Here is a 25,299-nt window from a genome sequence, read left to right on the forward strand (position 1 = left end):
AAATAATAAGTCCACATGTTTAAACTTAAGCAACTAATGCCATATGCCCCTTCTCCCCCCCCCCCCCCCCCCTGCCTCTGAGCACCTTGGATTTGGAAGACAATATGGATGGTGTATAGACTCATTTGATCTAGGTTTGATCAAGATTTTGCAGCACAGCAATGACATAACTAGTCAAGATTTGGTGGGAGATGGGAGGGAGGTTGGTGGGGAGTACTGGTGAACCAGGAGATGGTATACAGGGTGCCAGATATGTTCCTATTATCCACATTAATGAAAGGACAGTCATTACCAAAGAGGGAAGCTGAGACCTAGCAGTACCGACATACCAACACTTCATTATTCACTATCCTGATACCTGCTGATGATAGAGCCCTTGCATAGAGGGAGCTAAGACCTATTCATTATTCACTATCCTGATAACTGCTGGCATCAAGACTCATGGTGGAAGTCTGTTGACAAGAAAATCACAATGGCAACCATACAGATCAAAGCTTACTTTCATATCAGTGTGGTAAGGACACCAGCCTCTCTGAGATGAACATTTCAACAGCATATAACTAACTTGTGTATTATGTAGAAATACACAAAATTCCCCTCCCAAGCCTATGATATTGGGGGCTGAAAGATATGGAACAAATTTGCCGAACCAGCTACTCGGATATTATTAGACTGCTTTGGCAAAAAAAATCAATCGGATGACATGATTTCAGAAAACACAGCTTAGTTTATTGGTCAACATTAGATTAAATCTGCACATACAGTTCATGGCAACAAATGATGTAAAAATAAGTATAAAATGGACAGCTGCTTGATAGGGATTTTCCTTTGGGATTTATTCAAAGTTGTGAAGGCAAGATCTTGGATGGACTGGGTCTAATCTTGTGAACAAGGGTGGTAGGACTTGTACGTCACAACACCTGTGGAAAAATAAAGAAGGCGCTGTTTTACTGGGCAAATTAGTTCTCAAAGATTTTACTGTTAGACGGACTATATCTATTAAACAAGAAATTTTAAGAAATAAGAACCAATAACACAATACCAAAGCTCACAGTTCCTAGAATAATAAATCAGTTTGGTTTGAGTGGTTGAGCCAAGTTTTATTTTTTTCATACTAGATTGTGAAGCCACATAAAATATTTTCATTTTAAAGAGATTTTTCTTCATATATGCTGACTATAATGTGAGATGACAAGGAAGTCACTAAAATAGATCTGTATTACTATAAAATAAATCACACTATTTTTTTATTATGGCCAGCTAGAGACAAATAAAATGCTGCTCTTATCTTGTTTTCTGCCAGTTCTGTTATTTAATGTACGTGGTTTAATGTGAGCAACTTTTCAGGTAACTTCAGTCTCTTGTGAGCATGCATCCATATTGATTACGTCATACAGATAAAAAATAAACATAATAATCGGTGATGTAACACTCACCACCTTCGTAGTAGTCGTAGACTTTGATGAAAGCTGGTCTAGTATTCTTCACGTGGATATCCCTCTTCAGCACCAGAACAAAACTGGTTGAGTACCCTCGTGAAAACTACAAGAGAACAGTAATAGAATTGAGAATAAGGAGGCATCGACTTCACTCTCTACAGCTTTACGGGGTGGTTTAATAGTTGCATGCCTCTATATGCTTGCTTTATGAGCAGTGCGTTTGCATGGACGGGTAAAGTGTTTCACATCTAACATATTAACCACCTTGAGATTTGAGCATCAGAACATCATGCTTATATGTGAACAATTCAAGTATTTCACTATAGTGACATATTCTGAATAATGAGAGTTCTGACAGGAATTGCATATTTAAATTAAGCATGTAAAAGATTTATATACCCCAAATATGTATATTGGAATGATTCCTTTCTATGCCTTTTAGGTTGAACCTAATCTTCAATTTCAATTGAATATAATTACCATCACAGCTAGCATAATTTAGCTAATAATGAATCAGCAAGCAAGCAGCTACACACAGCTATTATTCTACAGTACTGGTATGTAATGTAAACATGAAACTGCTGCTGATTGGATGTGCTTTATATCTTCAGTTACCATACCGATGATTTGTTGGTTCTAAATAATCTTCAAACCTTGTACTATAAAACAACAGCACTTGAACATATACTACAAAATAGAAATAATGAGTAATAATAATAATAATAATAATACGGCTTATAATGCGCACACGTACACCACTCAAAGGATGTTCATGGCGCAATTGACAATTAGAAATGATACAAATAACACAAAACAATGACAAGAAAAACTTAATGGTTCAAGATTATTTAAAAGCTTTTGTCATTGAGAAGGATTTGATGCTCTTCTTAAAGTTAGAGAGAGTAGATGCTTGTCTGATTTTTAAGGGGAGTTGGTCCCATAAGCGAGGGGCAGAAACAATAAATGATCTACCCCCCCCCCCAAGAATGTTTGGACTTAATTTCAGATCATAAAAATTGAGAGCTGGATCTTAGATTATGAGAGGGGACATAAATATGTAATAAGTCAGAAATATACATTGGACCATGTCCTAATAAGTGATTTATAAACAATAAGGAGAATATCTTAAGTATATCTTAAGTAAGTATAGTTATTGAATCTTACTTGACTGAAGTACAACGAGAACGGTTTGGGGTTCTCAAATTAAATACAGTTATTGAATCTTACTTGATTGAAGTACAACGAGAACGGTTTGCCTTCCTCAAAGTGATCGTATCTCATCAAGCCAATGTCTTGTCCAGTTGAGTATAAATAATCGATGTATCTTTCCAACTCATTTGTATCCACTGAATAACCTGATACCATCTTTACGTCGACTACGGCCATATTGGTAAACTCGTTTTGTGCGTCTAAATATCTGAAGGAGGAGAATAAAAAGATAAAATCCAAAGTTGAAAGCACAAATATGGAACAAGCCTATATATCGTAAACTTTCATATTCTAGAAACAAATTCAAGATTGTTATTCTTTCAGCCTAGTTTGAATTCCATGCAAGCAATTCAGTTTCAGAGCACTTATCTCCTTTTCTGTGAAATTGCCATCATTTTCCTAATTTTAATGTTTTCATGATATTCGATAAAATGCATTGCTTAAACCTCTCTTTAGTGTAAACCTCTCATCATTGTTGAAATTTATCCTTGCATCAGGAATTGAAGTTCAACAAAGTACTTATCCTTGCACCAGGGATTGAAGTTCACCAAGGTACTTATCCTTGCACCAGGGATTGAAGTTCACCAAGGTAATTATCCTTGCACCAGGGATTGAAGTTCACCAAGGTAATTATCCTTGCACCAGTGGGTGAAGTTCACCAAGTAGGAAATGGGCAATCGAAGGCTCAAATTCTGAATTAATTTTGCATAGTCGTCATTGTTTTGATAAGCAAGAAATGAGGGCGTAATTTTCACTAGAGATGATGGATGTTTGCTGGTCCAATTCAATATTTTATAGCACACAACCCCAAAATATCCCGCGAAAAAAGAAACTAGGTTTGCTTATACCATTGCTTCATTTTGATTCCCTGCTCACTGGATTGTCTTTCAATCAACAAATAATAATCAATAAATAAACAATATACTTTGACATAAGCTTGTTTTATATAACATTTCACTGATTCTGTTGTTACAAATTAAATTCCGTTTCATGAACACTAAGATGTGGAAGTGTGCTAAAATTAGCATCAAAAGCTGTTTAGCTCTAAATTTATGCCACAGATGACAATATTTTTTCATTTGGAATGCTTGCAAATCGAGGCACTCCATTTCAAAGCACACAAAGAGCACATTCTAACCTCCAATAAGTCAACGCTATATCGGAACTACACTGCATTAAAATTAAATAAATGTTGAGCAATGATTGTATACTCACGATACTGTTATATCCAGATAAACTCTACTACAGTCCTGCTGGGGAGTGTGATCTCTAGCTTCAACCTGGACATCAAAATACTGACTTACAATTCGCAAAACTGGCAAGTTATACTGCATCACAGCCTGATGAAAATAAATTAAACCGACATATTTATTAAATGAAATGCAATTTCAGTCAATTTTTTTTCACACAGCATATACGTACCCATCGTTAGCAACATAGCAGCAAACATAATTAATCGCTAAATGATTAAGACAGAAACTGAAAACAGATTGGCCAAGAATAGCCTAGGATTGGTACCTGCAGTGATCTCAGGGTCTCAAATTTTAAAACAACAGAAATAATCAGCCCTCAGTTGATGCAATACGCTCTAACAACATATAACATATAATAAGTTACATGTCAATCTTTGTTTTGGGGTTAATTAAGTTTGTGATAACCAAAAATTATGATGGGTTAATAGCATTTGCATAATAATTCTAAAGGTAAATCTTACACTCATTAAATGAAGTGCACTCCCCACATGCATTCTTATTACGTTATATTTAAAATCAAGTGTTGTCCGATTTTTCTCTTTCTATATTGTGCTAATTATGATTTTCTTTATTTATTATTATGAAGTGTTTCTCACACATTAAGCAGGACCTTGCAAAGAAAGTTTCAGTGTTTTCTATACATAAGGTACTTTCAGCTAATCTAATCAAGTTTGAAACTCCAGGCAAAATCCACGACACATAGAATAATAATGTCGAGCTGCGTTACCTGGAATAAGACACATCCTTCGCCTTCACCAAATACACGCAATGTATTAGGACACTGTCGTATGTCAAATTCTTCCATGACCAGATCATTCTCGTTTGTAACCTCGCAATGTTCATGCTGCAAGTCACCTTCTGTCGTGGAAATATCTACAATGACTGATTTGTCATCGCTGTGAACACGTTCGGCGTAAGAAGCCAGAGCCTCAAGCCCAATGACTGTGTCCTGTCATGAGAATCAAACAATACGCTATACTGACATAATGGTTATAGTATCAGGGCAGTGGCCTACTTTATACATGGGAAGTTTCTTCTTTAAATTAAATCTTTGAATGTTGATTTATGCCGATAAAATGTTAGGACAACACAGAGAGGGAACATGTAATGACTGGCATCAGTTAATTTTGTAAGGAGATCTTTGTTATCAGAGATACTTAAAGGGTGTAAAGACTCGCGCAAATAGAAACGTCTAATGCCGGTAATCTGACCTAGTTTTGAATGAGGTGTAACAGAAGTGTTAGACACCGCTAACACCACCACCAGAAAATACACACACAACTTGCTACCATCGGTAATTAGACACTAGTGTACAGTCAGTACAAACAGCTGCGGTCATTACCCACAGCACAGTGTGAAAACGATACAGCGATGGACTCTCAGGTTGACTCTTTAAGTTGGACTATCAGAATATACTTTCAAACAGACACTGTGTCATTCAACTGCACGACACAGAACTCGAGTATTAAGCCATTCTTGTACTGAACAATCTGATCAATCCATGAATTAGAAAATATCAATACTACAGTGTATTAGACCAATAATTTAAAAAACAGGAAACAGACTGTAAAGGTATTAGACTAACCTGCGTGGAAGTGAACCCTCCATGACTGTTCCGCTGCTCGTTAAGCCATTCTACAATTAGTCGTGCATCCAGAAGGAACTGTGGGTCATCTTGGCTAGCCTCCAGATAGATTAGCAATACATATGAGGTCATCTCTATTTCTGCTGGATCAGCTTTGCAACTGTCTGCTGCCCCCTCACAGGGAGGGGCATCATCGCGGGTCCAGTGTAACGTGCCATCTGGATTGTGAAAAAAAAAAATATTAAAACATATTTTTATTAAAACATTTTCATATCATATTTGGAAAACATGCTTTCGCAGAGGAAAAAAAAATTGTGAAAGTGATGACTGCACAATTGCAGTGATGGTTGCACAATTTAAAAAAAAAGGTTGCTTTCTTCATCGTCTCTATGGCAACAATAATATAATATGGCACACCAACGTATTAAATGAATATTTGATTACTTTATCAAGAGCTAGCTATGTAAATGGTTCATATTATATTATACTGCTGTTATTCAAGATGAAAATATATCATTTTTACATGAACCAAACTTTTGGAGATTTACTAGAAACACAACATTTCTGAGAGAAAAGCATGAATGAAGAGTGAAAAGTTGACCAGAATTACCATCTTATCATCTTACCTCCTGTAACAGCTATTTCCTGTAACTTGGTCAAGCCTGATCGGTAGATGGGGTTGATATTCACCTTTGCGAGAGCATATGTAACAAGGGCAAGGGTGTAGGTATCGTCTATTCCATCATCAAGAGCCCGGAATAAACAATAAACTGCTCGGAACATGACTGTGCTCTGAAAGGCAATTTTTTCATATTTCAATGAACCAGCCATTGTGTATCATATATTTGTCCAATGCTGAGATAAAGTAGCAGTGCAGCAAAATGAAGATAAATATTCAATTTAAAAAGTTTAAGAAATTGTTATAACGGTTTTCATATACATGGATCAAAGGGATTTGGGAAACATTTGGAATCCTCGTAAAGAATTAAAATTCTTGGCCCAAAAATGAAGTTTTCAAACTTTCATTCGGAATGTTGATTTACTCTACCAAGAGCTCACAAAATGTTTGGTATAGAATAAGAAACAGCACCCTGGATCCACACATGATTTTGGGAAAAATCAAAAGCAAATCAGTATTTAAGCCCAACATTTAAAAAAAATTATCAAAGTATACAAAATAATTTATTTTGGCTAAAAAGTTTTCAAACTTCATTCGGAATGTTGATTTTCCTTATAACGAGGGCTCATAATAAGCTTGGTATAGAATCAGAAACGGCACACTGAAACCCTACGCATGGTTTTGGGAACAATTCAATACATTCAGGATTTTGGCCCAAAATTTGAAAATACATAAGGCTATATAAAAAGCCTTACAAAATACTTAAATTGGCCAAAAAAAAAGGTTTCAAACTTTGGTCAGGATAGTCAATTTATGATACATACAGAGAGCCAATAAACTGTTTGGTGTATAATGAGGTGGGAACCCTGGAACCACACATACCCCACCCGTCCCCCTAGATATATTACAGGATAAACCATATGATATTTGACTACCAAAATCTATATAAAATACAACCAAAGATGAAGTAAGAAACTTAAATGTTACTCACAGTTGCTGGTTCCCCAGCTTCAATCAGCGCAATAGTGGTATAGGCAGTTAGGGTTACACCACTGGAGTGACCACCCTGTGAGAAGAAGAATAAATAAGAGAGAACACATCATTAAACTTCTTGTAGGGAAATTATTTGCATGAAGATAATTATATTTGCCCGCGCAGCCAAATTCCAACTTCAACTTCTAGCTATTTTGAATATAAATGAAGCAGTTGTCCCGACATGTTTAATATTTATTTTTTCTTACTTACTACATTATTCACTCACTACATTACTAATTTTCCTTCATATAGCTGGTTTTTGACAAATGCCGTGCTATTCCACAAAAAAAAAAAGGCCAGATGCTACATATGAACGAATATTAGCACCGCTCCCTTTCGGTTTACACTCACTTTGTAAAAACAAAACGAACAAATCAGTTCAAACTTGTGGAGGTAATTTCATCCTTGAGTGTCACTATGGCAACACATTTACAAAACAATGACCCTTTGACATGAAATTGCCTAAACGATGCAAGCAAAATTTGAACCTTATTGTCAGAGGTGTTTATCATTATGGCGATAGGGTGAACTTGTAAGCTTGCATTTATTTTGACTTGTTGACAAATAAAAGTCTCATTGGCTCATTCTTTGCAAAAGGGATAAATACTTGTAGAAAAGAATGCACCTTTTCTAAAGATAATAATATGATTGTAGAAAAGATGCACCTCATCTATGATGTGGTTGTAGGGACCTTGTCAAAACAAAATGAGATGATTATAAGGCCATCATGCATGACCAGCATTGGTTTACACACCTGCATAGATTTGTGTATGACTCTCCCTCGTGGAATGAAGCATCCAGTATCATCATCTAGGGCGTTGTTAACCAACCAATCCCTCGTTACTTCCATATCTCTGCTGTCAATATCTATGAATTCTGAGGCCATTGCAAACGACTTAAGAACAAAAGCTGTCAACCTAATCAAAACAAAAGGGGGGGGGGGTAGCAAACATATATTATACCATTCATCGCTTAAATTTAAATTGTAGATTTACATTCATTGTGAAATATGTCTGGATTTATAATGCACCAAAACTAGCCGCAGCTTTATGTATAGTAACATATTCCCTGAAATTTGCTTTGTAACACACAGTACTTACTCTTAATCTAATCTTAACAGACAGACAAAACTCATTTTCACAATTTAGTTCTCTTGGAGTTGACTGCCATATTATTCAACTAAGTTAATTGATGTAATACACAGCTTGAACTCTTTGCATGGATTTGAAGAGAATACAGCCTCCCTGCACACACGTGTACACCTTAATCTCAAATAACTGTCAGGCCTGTTAAACTGCCCCCCTCTGGCACAACCCACCATCTAACCCCCCCTCCCTCCCCCTGCATCGTAGAAATGTTAATCCCTTCATGTGACCCTCTGTGCGAATACATTTGAAAGCTACTGATAGAGGGAAAAGAAACCAATGATTAGGAAAAACTTTGTAATATATGTTTTTATCAATGTTAAGGTTATCCTGATTATTCCTGAAGATTATCACAATGGAACATAAAAACAGCCTGAAATTTGAATACATACTTTGTAGCATGTTACATGGGACATACCAGGGTGTTATTTTAATCCACACACTAAGGACTTATGTACCATACACACTAATGACTTGTGTATCACACACTAATGACTTACATATCACACTAATGACTATACGGACCACACACTAATGACTTACATTTCACACACTAATAAGTTACGTACCACACACTAATGACTTACGTATCACACACTAATGACTTATGTACGACATACTTATGACTTACGTACCACACACTGACTTATGTACCATACACACTAATGACTTATGTATCACACACTTATGACTTACGTATTACACACTTATGACTTACGTACCACACACTAATGACTTATGTACCACACACTAATGACTTACGTACCACACACTGACTTATGTACCATACACACTAATGACTTGTGTATCACACACTAATAACTTACATATCACACTAATGACTATACGGACCACACACTAATGACTTACATTTCACACACTAATAAGTTACGTACCACACACTAATGACTTACGTATCACACACTAATGACTTATGTACGACATACTTATGACTTACGTACCACACACTGACTTATGTACCATACACACTAATGACTTATGTATCACACACTTATGACTTACGTATTACACACTTATGACTTACGTACCACACACTAATGACTTATGTACGACATACTTATGACTTACGTAACACACACTGACTTATGTACCATACACACTAATGACTTGTGTATCACACACTAATAACTTACATATCACACTAATGACTATACGGACCACACACTAATGACTTACATTTCACACACTAATAAGTTACGTACCACACACTAATGACTTACGTATCACACACTAATGAATTATGTACGACATACTTATGACTTACGTACCACACACTGACTTATGTACCATACACACTAATGACTTATGTATCACACACTTATGACTTACGTATTACACACTTATGACTTACGTACCACACACTAATGACTTATGTACGACATACTTATGACTTACGTACCACACACTGACTTATGTACCATACACACTAATGACTTATGTATCACACACTTATGACTTACGTATTACACACTTATGACTTACGTACCACACACTTATGAAGTACAAGCCACACATCATTGACTTATGTGCCACACAGAAATGACTCACGTACCACACACTAATGACTCACGTACCATACAGTAATGACCTATGTACCACACACTAATGACTCACGTACTACACACTAATGACCTATGTACCACACACTAATGACTCACGTACCACACACTAATGACTTATGTACCACACACTAATGACTTATGTACCACACACTAATGACTCACATACAACACAGTAATGACTCACGTACCACACACTAATGACTCATATACCACACACTAATGACTCACGTACCACACAATAATGACTCACGTACCACACACTAATGACTTACCATGTACTTCCTTCGCCATCTCTCTGGCCGAATGCACTGTAGGATCCATCATTCAACCTGTACTGAAGTTCTCTCTCATATCCTGTTAAAGAAAACATAAGCGTAACATTCTATCAGCTAAACCTACTGTATGCACACAAGGTAGTTATCAGCTGGAGGTAACACTTGATTCACTTCGACTATGTTTCATAAATTCAACATAGCACTTATTTCTTTTCCTTTTTGAGAATGTATATCAAATGCGTACGAATATACGCAAAATTAGGTAAAGATTACTAGATGTACTAGCTGCAAGGAAGTGTTATTATAGCTAGAAATTAACTATGATAAAAATAACTAAGTGCTGAAGGGGTGTGGGGTGGGACACTGGAGATGGGGTGGTAATCCAATACCAGAAATGATTAAAAACATGATATTAATTAATTAACAGCAGGAGCAAAGCAATACTGGGGAATAATGAAATGAGACCACTTACCTATCTGCATATATTCCTTGGCTTGATTGTACACTTCGGGAAAGTTCACACGTTGATTAGTGTGAACCAAATACATCAGGACGAAGATGTTAGGTGTGAAACCAATCATGTTCTGTTCCCCACAGCCGGTGGGCATGCGAACGAGGGATCCCAGATTTGTCAGTACCGGGCCAAGAACATTTCCTAAAAGTAAAATAATGATTCCGATAAAAGGAATGTTCTCATGTTATCTCCACACTCAGGAATGATGTACTACTTTTACATCTCGTAAAGTATTCATCCTCAGCAAGTACCCAACTACTTTAAACTTTAGCGTCTGAGTACTGCATGATGAGTACCAGTACTTTAACATTTAGGATTACTTTTGAAAAGAAAATTGCCACAAGGACTGACATTATTCAAACTGACAACTCCTTGCCAATGGAATCTTAAATGTGACCTCAGCCTCATTATGGCTGGAAATGAAGAAATGATCAATATGATTTTCTTTGCCTGAGATGACACCTAAATTCAAACTTGTTCTGTCTGTCTAAATTGAGAGAGTAAACATATAAGTATAATTTTAAGAGGCCCCTTTGACTTTCAGAAGGCCCAAACAATTTGTTTTTCCAGCCTGTGTGGATCCTTCTATTCACCCTGTCCTCCCAGAAATAGAGGTCCACTGACTCCAGGTTGAGAACCATGTGGTTGCTATCCAGAAAAAGGCACAGTTATGCATGGTAAATGGAGATACCTGTACAGTTATGCATTGTAAAGGGACATACCTGTACAGTTATGCATTGTAAAGGGACATACATGTACAGTTATGCATGGTAAAGGGACATACTGTACCTGTAACCTGTACTTTACATGATCCTGTTCCAGGGACAGTATTGAATGGAAATTCAAGAGAGACTTCTTCGAGAAACGAACCACCCTCAGCATCTGAAATTATTATAGAAGAGACATTTACTTGATGATATCATGGGGGGGGGGCAGGGTTGGTGGGGGAAGGGGTAAAATCACAAAATTTGTAAGGATAATTATTTACACTTTCTCCAACTGGTTTTTTTTAAAACAGCAGTTCAGATTGGAATCTTTATTTGTAGGCTGGATTTTGCCTGCGAACTACCTTTTGAGAAAACCGCTTAGTTAGGAGGAAGCTGTGATGTGCGTTGTGTATATATGCAGCCATTAATTCATAAGATCAGTGACAAAACCTCATTCCATTACATCAGATATCAAGTGGTTGCTATGGGGAAACCACAGTAGAAGCACCGAGTGACCAACTAGTTGCACTACAGAAAGCGGACTTTAAGTCACCCGTTGCTTAAAACTAGATGATCCAAACACAACATAAATATAAACCATAATTTCAATCGACTTGTAATATCCAGACTGTACTGCTTTCACCTGTACTGAATTCTTTTAGTGATGTACAACAATAGGAGTGGTAATGTGATGAAAATTGTGATCAAAATCATTCAAAAAGCAAAAGAGTAGTGAGTTCTCACCATCTGGACAGATCAAGAAGTTGATTGCCCTTTCAACTTCAGTACCCTCTGCCTTTAAAGAGGAAAGTAAGATACAAAGTCAAAGAAAAAATCTTATAAGAAACAAAAACAAAAATCAAAATATAACCAATTGATTGAACTAATGTAGCAGAGTGGAGAAATCTGTTTTTAAAATAATTTGATTCGTTCCTTTCCCACCATTGCAATAAATATTTTTACCCTATTCCCGGAGACAAAAACGAAATTTTGGTTATCCTGTGTATTGGTATAGCTGCTAACTAGATCTTATGTAGCTCCATTATGTGGATCTCTGAATGTGCCTTGCTATTCTACATTGATAAAGACTAACTAAATTGCCAAATGCTGCGATGGTATTCTGGTCACCACAAGTTGCAAGGTGTATCGCCTGCTCGCCCAGTCACTATAATTTTTTTTTTTTACTGTCATGTCCCGCATTTTCGGAGCACTCCCTAGTGTCAGTATGTGCAGTATGAATATCATGTTTCTATCAGATCAAGGTTGGGAACTGTTCATACTGTCAGTACAAGTGCTTTGAAGCATATATGGGAGACCAGTTTAGAGAGGTATTAGCATTAGGAAATTGTCCCAACTGGCTGGCCTGATTCCAAGTTAGCTACAGTGTAAACCAACTCATCAATCACTCAATGGAGTAACCATATCAGTCACCGACTATAACAAAGAAGACATTTCTACAAACTAGGACACTTATTCACAGTGCCATTTGTTTATGCTTGTACCTCAGAAAATTCATGTTTCTTGAAACATGGTGAAGAAATGTCACAGTATCGAAGTAAGGCCAAAGTGTTCAGCTATACACACATAACAATAGTTTATCCCTGGTCACAAGCACACACCTTAGTCTGCATCATTCAAACAGATGCTCCTGGGACACTAAAGTAAGCCATATCTGTGCATTCTCAGTCCCATAGTGTGCTGCCACAATCTGGTGTTTACCAGTTACCTCACATGCAGGACTTGGGTGAAGAGTAGCTTTTGAGAACATACAGTTTAATGATCCAGCTTTCAAAGCTTCAAAGCAAGTCATGTGCCTTTTAATACCCACTAGTTACACAATTAAACTATCTTAATCAAGTTTGTTGCAGAAAGTAATCAGTATGCAATACAAACTAGTTTGCCACAAATCTTTAATGTGATGTTAGAAAGTGATAAATGTACAAATTTGAACAAGACTGAGATGGATCAATTTCTGGTCAAGAATTATACCACAATACCTAATGAAGACATCACAAATGGAATAAAAACATACCTGTCAATAACGTATAAATACTTAATAAATAAAAGTACAGTTTAGAAATAAAGCTCAAGTTCGTCATATATATTTAGTTTGTTCATTTCTTGCATAGATCGGAATGCATTTTCTACGTCTTAAAACAAAAGGTCTGGAAGATTGGTCACATGTCCCTCGACCTTTATAGTTTGTATCGACACTGCAGATATGATAAGTACTGTACATACCTCAACTAGAACAGTCCTATTCACTGCATCCCAGACATCTAATAGTTCATCTATACTGTTCCCTGTTTTTCCACACTCTGGTAAATCTTGAGAAGGAGGTATATATTCCCCAAGCGCTATCAACAAGACAAAGAAAACAAATAAATCGATTGTCATTATTGCTGTTTGCCAGTAGAAAGAACACTACACTTGCATGTATCTTCCAGTAGACCTAAAAACGTAATTATGAGGTGGTCAAATTGTTATGATCATTATTCCTAACCAAAGTCCCATATCACTGCTTGATATCAGCAAATATTATCAGGCTGCTCTCATATACCTGTAAATATTATCAAGCTGCTCTCATATATCTGTAAATATTATCAAGCTGCTCTCATGTATCTGTGAATATTATCAAGCTGCTCTCATATATCTGTGAATATTATCAAGCTGCTCTCATATATCTGTGAATAGTATCAGACTGCTCTCATATATCTGTGAATATTATCAGGCTGCTCTCATATACCTGTAAATATTATCAGGCTGCTCTCATATATCTGTAAATATTATCAGGCTGCTCTCATATATCTGTGAATAGTATCAGACTGCTCTCATATATCTGTGAATATTATCAGGCTGCTCTCATATACCTGTAAATATTATCTGGCTGCTCTCATATACCTGTAAATATTATCAGGCTGAGCTCATATACCTGTAAATATTATCAGGCTGCTCTCATATATCTGTATATATTATCAGGCTGCTCTCATATATCTGTATATATTATCAGGCTGCTCTCATATCTCTGTAAATATTATCAAGCTGCTCTCATATATCTGTAAATATTATCAAGCTGCTCTCATATACCTGTAAATATTATCAGGCTGCTCTCATATATCTGTGAATATTATCAGGCTGCTCTCATATATCTGTGAATATTATCAAGCTGCTCTCATATACCTGTAAATATTATCTGGCTGCTCTCATATACCTGTAAGTATTATCAGGCTGCGCTCTTATATCTGTGAATATTATCAGGCTGCTCTCATATACCTGTAAATATTATCTGGCTACTCTCATATACCTGTAAGTATTATCAGGCTGCGCTCTTATATCTGTGAATATTATCAGGCTGCTCTCATATATCTGTAAATATTATCTGGCTACTCTCATATACCTGTAAGTATTATCAGGCTGCGCTCCTATATCTGTGAATATTATCAAGCAGCTCTCATATACCTGTAAATATTATCTGGCTGCTCTCATATAACTGTAAATATTATCAGGCTGCTCTCATATATCTGTATACATTATCAGGCTGCTCACATATATCTGTATATATTGTCAGGCTGCTCTCATATCTCTGTAAATATTATCAAGCTGCTCTCATATATCTGTAAATATTATCAAGCTGCTCTCATATACCTGTAAATATTATCAGGCTGCTGTCATATCTCTGTAAATATTATCAGGTTGCTTTCATATATCTGTAAATATTATCAAGCTGCTCTCATATATCTGTTAATATTATAATTACAATAAACCAATAACTGTAGCATACATGATTGGTGTCTTGACCAATAAACCTATAGCTGTAGCATACATGGCTTACCTATGATTGGTATCTTGCCCAATACTCGTGGTATTATGCTAAATTCAACAGATCCAGCTTGTCCTCCACACACGCACAGGTATTTGAAGAAATCTTGATCCTGTATGCTAAAGTAGGAAGAAGGCTCAAGACGCACGACCACCTTTGGAGGAGAAATACATTTCAACAAAGTGATTATTAATATCTGTAGAAATACATGTAAAAACATGAGCGACCGAGACACTACTTGAAATATATCAATACAGCAAACTTAAAACTAGTTGAGCTTTATAACATTATTTCATTTTGAGACAAATCAAGTGCTTGAGTTGGTTTTGTTGAAATATCTGGCAGTATAAGCCTCAACAGATTAATATTAACAAGTGTCGGTCATGTTCCTTACCTGAAGCAGAGTATGGCAAAGGGAAGGTAGCTTTACGTTAATATTTTTATACCTGTTTCGGTAGACCGTTTCAAGTGACTGTTTTAAGATTTTAATTATCTGGCTCTACTATGAATTGGAAAAACATGGCCTGCAATGTACCCCCATTAGTGCATTGAACGGGTAGAAGAATAGACATATGCAACTAGCATAGAAAACAACTGAACTAACAATTTAAGAAAGGTTAATATTGAATGAAAGAGTATTATCCATGTTGGTTCACAACCAAAATTAAGAACTTTTACACTGAGATTTTGAACAACCTGGCCAGTTAACAACAGAAACAATTACAATTAACATTAACGAAAGTAAACAATTTATGCCAACAACGCATGAAACTTCCTAAGCATAATTGGGTCGAAGAATGCACATACCGTGAAGCATTCACTAAGGTAGTTAAACACTGTTATCTTCAAGGGAAATTCTTCATCCTGTATGACTGAATAAGGCAACACGGTTGAGATGAAAAACGGTTGGAAAACACGTAAGGATATCGGTTCTGCTATTCCGATTCCATGTTCAGCAGAGGTGCAGAAGCCTGTCGTGACCCAGTCAGTAATGGAGTGGGGGACGGTGTGACTGACAGTGCTTACCCCTTCTTTGCTAAATTAAAATGAGAAATGATGGCAATATGAGGATTTAAGGTCAGACAAATACTGATAAATACTCACTGAAAGTGTAACAAGGTCTGATTAATTAGATTAATACACACTTGCGAGAACATGAAGTAACCACAACAGTTTTTGAATGTGTGTTTTTTTAATGTCCGCACTTCTTGCTTACTGTATAATATACTGCCATTTAATTACCACAACAGGCCGACTCACATGTTAAATGGTCAAAACTAGAATGTCACATGATCATTCTCCTTTGGTTCATTAACCGTTCACCAATTGAGAATAATTGATGGGGAATTGTATCGCAAAATGCTAACGTATAAAAAATGGTCAAATTGCTATACAAGTGGGAGATGTAAAGCAGTTTTGTGCACACAGAAACCATTGTATTTTATAAGGGACAGTTCAGAGACTTCACCAAATTATTCCCTGACAGGGACGCAGCCAGGGGGGGGGGAGCAGGGGGAGAGACTGCTCCCCCTTTTCAGTGTCGAAAAAAATGTTTACTCGAGTATAATTGTAGTAACATTCAGGCCTACTGATTCAACTACTTACATAGTTTGGCAGATGCAATTAGCTAAATTTAGCCAATAGCCTATTACAAGCCTACAGTTGGCCACTGCGTAATAAAATACACATTGCCTACCTAACTGCACTCGATGGAGTGTCACGAACTGTATGCACAACGACGTCGACAACGTTCGTTCTCATCCTTTCTATGATTCTTCCTAAGTTGTTGCACGAAACGAATGTTATGAGGCTAAGCTAGCAATCGTTCGTGATACACACTTCCTATAAATAATTATTGCACCGCTAAAACGATATTTATTTTTAGGTCACTGCACATCTGGCTGTCTTACAAAATATGGAAGTTTATATTGTCCATCAGTTAAGTTCGTCAAATGTATTAAAGTCCAGACATTGGAAAATGTACAAGAACCATCCTGGCTACGTCGCTGTTCCCTGGCCATCCATGATGGTTTAGACTCATATAAGAAATATCTTTAATTATTTAAATCCTCCATAAACACAAACCTTCCATGGACCTTTAAATTAACAATAATATCTCTATCTGTATCGACAAAGCTTTCAAGAACATTTACCATGAAAATGCCAGGCCTCGAAATTTGGGGTTGAGTTACCTGTTGTTCGCCAGTGGCAAAATAAGACATGAATTTGCATCTTTTTGCTTTCCAGTGTACATCAAGACCATTTTATTTTATAATTATTTGTTTCTTAACAAGTCTCCTTAATCATCGTCATAACTACGTAGTACTGCTCATTTTCAGCAGATATTGTTGGGCTGCGATCAGATGTAGCCTGCTGTACAATAACTGATGAGTGTTGTAATTCACAACAGTGCTAGTTAAAAATTGTTTCTAGATTGCAGACCTTCTAAGGCACTTGCAATTTTTTAAGGAAGTTGCTAAAATTGTAAAATTCTAGGCATGCCTGATCATATGACAGACCACCTACTGTGACCCACTAGATAAAGATCACAGACTACACACTGTGACCCACTACATATAGCCGAAGTTAAGCATATAATATGAAATGAACATACTAACAGACTGTCAAGTAAATGATATAATAACAACAACTTACCCTATCGTGGACAAATGCCAAAGCCAAGTGTCAGGGAAATGGGTTCGAAGTTGATAAATAGGACCAGATTTAGGTACTTCAGGTATTATGTCAGCCCTATTCACAACATTGAAATCAGGGAGACCACCAGGTCCAGGTACACCTCTTAATCCAGGATTTCCCATCGCTGTAGGAAAGTGTTTGGAGTGAGGTGTGTATCTCATGTAATAAGTAGGAGTAGATGTTCGAGCTTTGCATCACAATAGAGAAAAAGGGAAAATGAAGAAATAAAACAATTAAAAATCCAGCAAGACATTACCTGTGGGTGAGATTTCTACTTCTAAAGGGCATAGCTGGTGGTTTTTTGACATCCTCTAATCCGCTCAAATGTATGCTACATTGAATATTTACACTTGTACCTTTCCATTGATGTATGGCATATTGTATTCATTTCTTTTGGAACTAGGTAAAACGTGATCAAACCTAGCACTTTGGAAAAGGAATTTGATCTTTTAGCAAAATTTCCTAAGCGCTCACGCCACTGCAGGTCACCCTGTGACATACATGTGCCGCGTTGGTTGACGAAATAGTTAGATCAAGCTATTCACTTGAGCACTAACCGACTACGCTGATAGGACACCCTGTCATACTGTTAATATCAAAATGCAAATAAATTGTGTAAGTACTGTAGGAGGTTACAAAAGCAGCCACAAAAAACAGCCACAGCCACAGAGACTGACTTCGGTCAGCTTGGGACTTCGGTCAGCTCGCGAGTTCCTGCTTGCAGGAGGATCTAATAAACATACATACATACATACGCACATACATACATACAATTTAGTGATGCACACTAACACGTACGAACGATATGTATTGCAGGTTTGTATATATATTTTACTGATACGGCTGAAAAGCTTTCGCGTTTTTGAAGATTTGAAACTCGCATCTATGGAAGATGGAATCTATCAGGCACTATTTTTACCGTGGTTTTTCCTTTCCCTTGGGTATCTGCTTCTGTAAGAGTTGTGACTTTCTGAGAGCCTTACATTATGGCAGTGAGACTGAGACATACCCAAAGCATTATATTTTGTGGATTCGATTAATATTGCATCCACTGACTGGAAACTAACTGCAAACACGATTAATTGCAACAACAAATTAATGAATGGTTGAGACGTCGACATATTTCACAAAAGTAAGCCTTTCAATTGTGGCAAGATCTGGATATCTTGTGGCACAGTATGTATACCAGCCTATAATAGCAGCGAATTTTACAAAATATGACCAGACGTTTAGCCAGTTTATTAAGCATACTTTTACTTTGAATTGAAGAATTGCTACCTAAAATGAGTTTTAAAATGTGTGATCAATTCTAACAACCATTTCTTCCTCTTGTAGCTGCATATTTATTGGAAGAGTGAAGTTAATAAAAGCTTCACTTTCTTACGAGAAGTACGTGGAAAGTCCATTGTTCTTGTTTCGCATTCTTGGTACACTTCGCACAATGATGTCACATGGTGACCTGTACGTTCATGAGCTTTAATGCTTCACGTTTCTGGTCAGTGAGAATCTGCTAACTTTGATATCAAATTTTTCTTATTTACTGTCTCTTTCAACTACCTTGGAACCACAGTATCGTGTGTGCACTAAACTACTTTTGTATGAGCCTCACAACAACAACAAAAAGAATTTCGCCTCCAGCTTTGCATTTTAAAATTACTGATTTCAATTTCTGAAACCTGAATTAACAGCAGGAACAAGGTGACTAAGTTTCTTCCAACTCACATAACCCGATCATAGATAATTAGAGGTTTGTGGGTGTTATTACCAAAGACTAAACTGTATATACTGTAATCATACATCTAAAACTAAGGACATCTAAAGCTTGGGGACATCTAAAGCTTAGGACATCTAAAGCTTATGACATCACAAGCTTAGGTCATATAAAGCTTAGGACATCTAAAGCTTTGCCTAACAACCAGTCACAGAAGTATGTGAACCTAATATATGGATTCTGACTGAATCAAATTTTGTCATAACAAAACTGATGAAGAAGGTTTAGCACAAGATGATTATTTTGCCCCAGAAAGTCAATTACCCATTACTCCTGTATAACATCATTGTGTACTGATTTTTAATAACTTACTTTCTGTGTAAACGTAACATGGACGTGTCTCAATGAAAAGGTTAGACAAAATTTGAACACCTGAGCTCTGGAACATAGAAAAAGTAAAAGAAATGTGTAAGGCATAAACTGACTGGATATAAAAAAAAAAGAATGATCAAAAAAATCTGCAGAAACGCTTATAAAATAGCATCTCGTCATTATTGGTATTACCTGAAGGGTGTTGTAGATTTTATGTAGAGGCAGGGATTATGAAGAAAGTGATATTCAAATACTGCTGTTTGTCGTAACCAGTGGGTGTGCTGGCAGGACCTCACAGGGTGAGATTCTTATCTATTGGCCCACAAATGCCTTGAAAGAGTTAACCCTACACTGGACACTTCACCTAAGGGAGCTCTTACGCTAGGATCCAGATCTGATCTCGAGATCTGAAGTATGTACTTCTCAACTATCAAACAAAATCACATTTCCTACTATCGTGGGTTCTTTCTGTGGAGTACGTCCTTTTGGGGTAATTCTTTGTGCTTCACTGATCTTACTGCTGTGCTGCCAACAAACATTATATACTCAGCATATAATAGGCTGTCGGCCTAGCCTAGTACATGCATGTTCTGTAGCAATTACCGATCTTCTGTGTTATATGAGGGTTTACTTCTGTAAAGGTATTTAAGTTGTTATTGATGTCAGTAGCCTACTATGTACAAGAGTACATACAGTCTTGTCCTATATGTGTACAAGTACAGTACTGTGGCACATGCACAACTAATGGCAACCATGGCTATTGTTTTATTTTTCAAAGTGCATTTGCGCAATATCCACTCCCAGTCCTTAATACTCGGGCAACATCTAGTTAGAGACATGGGGGGGGGGGGCGGTGATCATAGTACTACCAAAGTGTAGATGCATCCAGATTAGCGTTTTATTTTACCCAGCTGAAGAGATAAAGATTGATCATGCTAAAAATTTCATGAAGCTTTCGAAATCAGTTTCCTGAAGTTTGTAACTCAAGAGTACATACATCACTTACAATCATTATTCCAGACATTGTCACAAGAATTCCATTTAAGTGGTAAAATTGCATATTTCAGAATCTTTGGAGAAGCTGGTCAACTTGGGGCCATTTTTAGTAATTTAACTGCATACAGGAGTCACTTACGATCAATAAATATTGAACAAGTGTAACGAATCAACGAGATGCATAGCATTACCTGGAAAGCTTCTAAGGAATCAAAATGTAGCGATTTGCTCCATGTTCTGGTTGAAGTTCTAGGTGGAGGTGGAAGTCGAGGTGGAAATCGAGGTGGAAATCGAGGTAGCTGAAGGCTTGGGAACCGACCAAAGGAAGGAACTGATCGTTTGGACATGTCTCGTGCTGTGACTGGACAACTCTCATTCAGTCCATGTTCTTCTACAGCAAACATCGACATTGGTGAAAACACCTGGCAACAAATGAGTGCACATGAGATATGACAGCTGCATGCATGGAAAAAGCAGTATATAGTTTAAAAATTGCGGATCATGGTATCTTTCCTCTGAGGTATCGACCCGGGAACCTCCCCATTGCTTAGCCTCATTGCTTCAACATGCCACCGCCTTTATCCACTCTGCCACAGCACCGGTACGATAATGTGATCATGACAAATGTCAGGGAGAACTTTGATTCTGCTAGGGAGTAGGTTTGCCAGGTTAGCATTTCGATGTCTTTTTGGCGGATAGTTTGTCTCTTTAACCCTTTCTTGAGGAGCTTAAGAAATTGTACATTGTAGTTTTGACTGAGTTCTATATATATTATATTATTAATAGTGTATCAGCCTTAATTGGAGTTTTAGTAAGGAATCAATCACAAATAAAAACCAGTCCTCACTTGAAAGAATGAGCCCTATTAGATATACTTTGAGAACTGTTCAACTGTTGAATATCTAATATTAAATTGTTATACCTGTTCAGAAGTGATCCTGTTGCTGTCAGCTAAAAGTAAAATGCTTTTATCGACAGATCCAATAGCACACAATGATAGTGGAGAAGCACGGATGTTGAGTAACACATCTGATCCTGGGTAAACTTGTCCACTGTTGAAATCTAACGAAACCTTTTTAAATGAGCAAAAAATGGGGGTAGAACATTAGGAATTATCGCAACATCAGAGAAACATCAGGGCTGATGAGTAATCATTATTAATGTAGTATATTAACCTTACTTCACCTTTAACAAGTCAAGTAAGTTAATTCTATGAAACAAATTATCCAAGGAATGATGCTAAAGGTAACAATTCACTTTTAGAAGGTTATGACCATAGAAAAAAATTAATACTATGCTCATCTAGTAAAGTATGACCATAAAAAACTAATACTATATTAATCAAGTAAAATATGACCATGAAAAACTAATACTATATTAATCAAGTAAAATATGACCATAAGAAACTAATACTATATTAATCTAGTAAAGTATGACCATAAGAAACTAATACTATATTCATCTAGTAAAATACGACCATAACAAACTAACTGTGTTCATCTAGTAAAATATGACCATAAGAAACTAATACTAGATTCATCTAGTAAAATATGACCATAAGAAACTAATACTATATAAATCTACTAAAATATGACCATAAGAAACTAATACTATGTTCATCTAGTAAAATACGACAATATCAAACCAATACTATGTTCATCTAGTAAAACATGACTATAACAAATTAATACTATGTTCATCTAGTAAAATACGACCATAAAAAATTAATACTATGTTCATCTAGTAAAACATGACTATAACAAACTAATACTATATTCATCTAGTAAAGTATGACCATAAAAAACTAATACTGTGTTCATCTTGTAAAATACGACAATATCAAACTAATAATATGTTCATCTAGTAAAGTATGACCATAACAAACTAATAGTGTGTTCATCTAGTAAAATATGACCATAACAAACTAATAATATGTTCATCTATTAAAATATGAAAATAACAAATTAATGCTATGTTCATCTAGTAAAATATGACCATGAAAAACTAATACTATATTCATCTAGTAAATTATGATCGTAACAAATTAATACTCTGTTCATCTAGTAAAACAGGACCATAACAAACTAACACTATTTTCATCTAGTAAAACAAGATCATAACAAACTAAAACCATGGTCAGTCATTTCATTTCATCTATTCAAAAACCATGAAAAGTTCTTCAAATTTGCAAAACAAGCATCTAACACTAATGTATGATCTAGAACACCTTTGGACCATTGACTGGTTGAAGACTTATTTTAACAGTAATTATCATGGCTTTTGAATAAATGATATGAGATGACATTACATTACAAACATTCAATACTCTGGAAAATCAGGTGGTACTTATAGATAAATGGCCCAAAGCTTGAAAAGTTTAAAACATTTCTGAACGAACAAAGATATGAACGGTTAAAATGGGGGAGATAGTGACCTTGCCAGTGAACTTTTTTCTCCTTATTACTTTCAGATCAATAGTCAGAATATCAAGAATATAAAAAAAAAACTGATATTAAAAGTTTACATCATTTTCAAAGGCTAATTTGACTTTGAACTCTTGTCTGGCCGAAACCACTTCGCCATCTTGTCTGGTGAAGTAGAGGAGGATGGTGGCACTTGGTGCCATTTTCTGTGTCACTGGAACAGGGATCGATACACTCCCGAGAATAGCGTCTGGAAAAGGTTCCAGGTTCGGAGGATCTGGATAACGTATGAAAAAACATGAACCTTAAATTGAATGATCATATGAAGTAATAAAAGATTAAGTACACACATTAAAGGCCAAGTGCTCACTAAAATGACGCGCGAAGTTCGGGATGTATGCTCTTCAAAATGGCCACTAAAAGTGTCACACAGGGTTAAAACAAATTGTGATACATTTTGAGCAGTTTTCTGATATTTCTAGTGGCATAAATAATTTTGTGACAGCCCTTGTAGTCATATGGTGACATATACTAGGCAATATTACTTGATTTATTGTTATAACAATTATCAAATACATAACCAAATCTACACTACCTGTAGATGCAACCTGTTTACAGAACAAACAAGATGCCTGTAGTTATTATAAACAGTCTTTCGTTGATGCAGAAACAGAGAATAAACCAAAAGTATACAAGTTAACAGCGACCTCTTTGCAGTATCATTGCTGTGACTAATGGAAAGAAAATTCCATGCAATTATAGCTAGTTATATGCAGTTAATTACTTTTATTTCTTATTTACAAATTATGCAATAACACACTAATTAACTTTGTAGAATATCGAGCGATATACAAAGCTACGATTACTTTTTAAGAAAAGTGACCAAAAAGTACCATTTTTAGATAGATTCCCAAGACACTATGCCAAAGGTCTCTTTAATGCAACATTATTGCCACGCCAACCATAGCAACCACTCACGGACAAAATATTTTGCAAAATAAGGACGAACAGCCAAAAACTGACACAATCATTACTGTATAATAAATGTCAAGCTGCAAGAGCAAGTAAAATCAAACCTGTTGTCAGCCTTTGCAAATATTGTCTGCTTTCAGTAGGGTCTCCTCTACCATCAAGCGCTACGTGACGTGAAATAACTGATGTCCGCCCGGACATACCGGATGACCAAGTCTGAGTACCGGACGTAACAAGATTCCGGTTTGCGGATACCTTTTGGTGAAAATAATTAGTATGCATTGTTAGGTAAGCCCTGGATAAAAATGATCCCTGTTTAATATTTATTACGGCCATCATCTTCAAAACAACAATTTGTGTAACCTTAACGACTTCTATGATTTCTTTATGTAAGCTTCTTATGTAAGTCTTTTTGCTGATTCTTTTGTATTTTGTGTTACGGTATTGTAAATAAATACAGTGGAAAAAAAAAAAAAAAAAACATCTTCAAAAATGAAAGAGATAAATAAATGTCAGCTCACTGCTGGCTACTGTCAAACTTCAAGACTAACTCAAGATAGTATCCGATGGATGTCATAGCTAGTCCATTGCATAGAACAATATACAGTTTACAAAATACCCCATATCATAGCCGATGCAGTAACTGGGAATTTTCACACAATAACCTATAGAATAGCCCATGTGTAGCCAGAACAATAATTGATAAATGTTCACACAACACACCAAACATAGCCACACACATAACTGATATAACTGACACAATACCCCATAAAATAGCCAACACAATAACAAAAGAGCTTACACAATACCCCATAGAACAGCCCATATATAGCCAACACAATAACATAAATAAAGGAGCTTACACAACACACCATAGAATAGCCCATATATAGCCAAACACAAAACTGATATAGCTCACACAATACCCCATAGAATAGCCAACA

General features: G+C 36.2%; 1 protein-coding gene across 2 annotated transcripts in view; it reads right to left on the bottom strand.

The window, feature by feature from the left end:
* Positions 1-707: 707 nt before the first annotated feature.
* LOC139983546 (ovostatin-like) overlaps positions 708-25,299 on the bottom strand; it is a 39,558-nt gene continuing 14,966 nt past the window's right edge. For both annotated transcript variants that reach the window (XM_071997213.1, XM_071997286.1), the window contains 22 exons: positions 24,460-24,610; positions 23,485-23,660; positions 21,883-22,032; positions 21,152-21,382; positions 19,965-20,031; positions 17,840-18,068; positions 15,992-16,220; positions 15,197-15,338; positions 13,606-13,721; positions 12,109-12,160; positions 11,447-11,539; positions 10,616-10,798; positions 10,141-10,222; positions 7,895-8,057; positions 7,097-7,171; positions 6,113-6,278; positions 5,487-5,704; positions 4,629-4,850; positions 3,864-3,988; positions 2,667-2,856; positions 1,437-1,542; positions 708-920 (listed from right to left, as the gene is read on the bottom strand). In XM_071997213.1, the coding sequence (XP_071853314.1) occupies positions 877-920; positions 1,437-1,542; positions 2,667-2,856; positions 3,864-3,988; positions 4,629-4,850; positions 5,487-5,704; positions 6,113-6,278; positions 7,097-7,171; positions 7,895-8,057; positions 10,141-10,222; positions 10,616-10,798; positions 11,447-11,539; positions 12,109-12,160; positions 13,606-13,721; positions 15,197-15,338; positions 15,992-16,220; positions 17,840-18,068; positions 19,965-20,031; positions 21,152-21,382; positions 21,883-22,032; positions 23,485-23,660; positions 24,460-24,610 (3,210 nt within the window). In that variant the 3' untranslated portion in view covers positions 708-876. The remainder of the gene's footprint in view (positions 921-1,436; positions 1,543-2,666; positions 2,857-3,863; positions 3,989-4,628; positions 4,851-5,486; positions 5,705-6,112; positions 6,279-7,096; positions 7,172-7,894; positions 8,058-10,140; positions 10,223-10,615; positions 10,799-11,446; positions 11,540-12,108; positions 12,161-13,605; positions 13,722-15,196; positions 15,339-15,991; positions 16,221-17,839; positions 18,069-19,964; positions 20,032-21,151; positions 21,383-21,882; positions 22,033-23,484; positions 23,661-24,459; positions 24,611-25,299) is intronic.

This window comes from Apostichopus japonicus, chromosome 1 (genome assembly GCF_037975245.1).
Source record: "Apostichopus japonicus isolate 1M-3 chromosome 1, ASM3797524v1, whole genome shotgun sequence".
In the NCBI taxonomy this organism is placed as follows: domain Eukaryota; kingdom Metazoa; phylum Echinodermata; class Holothuroidea; order Aspidochirotida; family Stichopodidae; genus Apostichopus; species Apostichopus japonicus.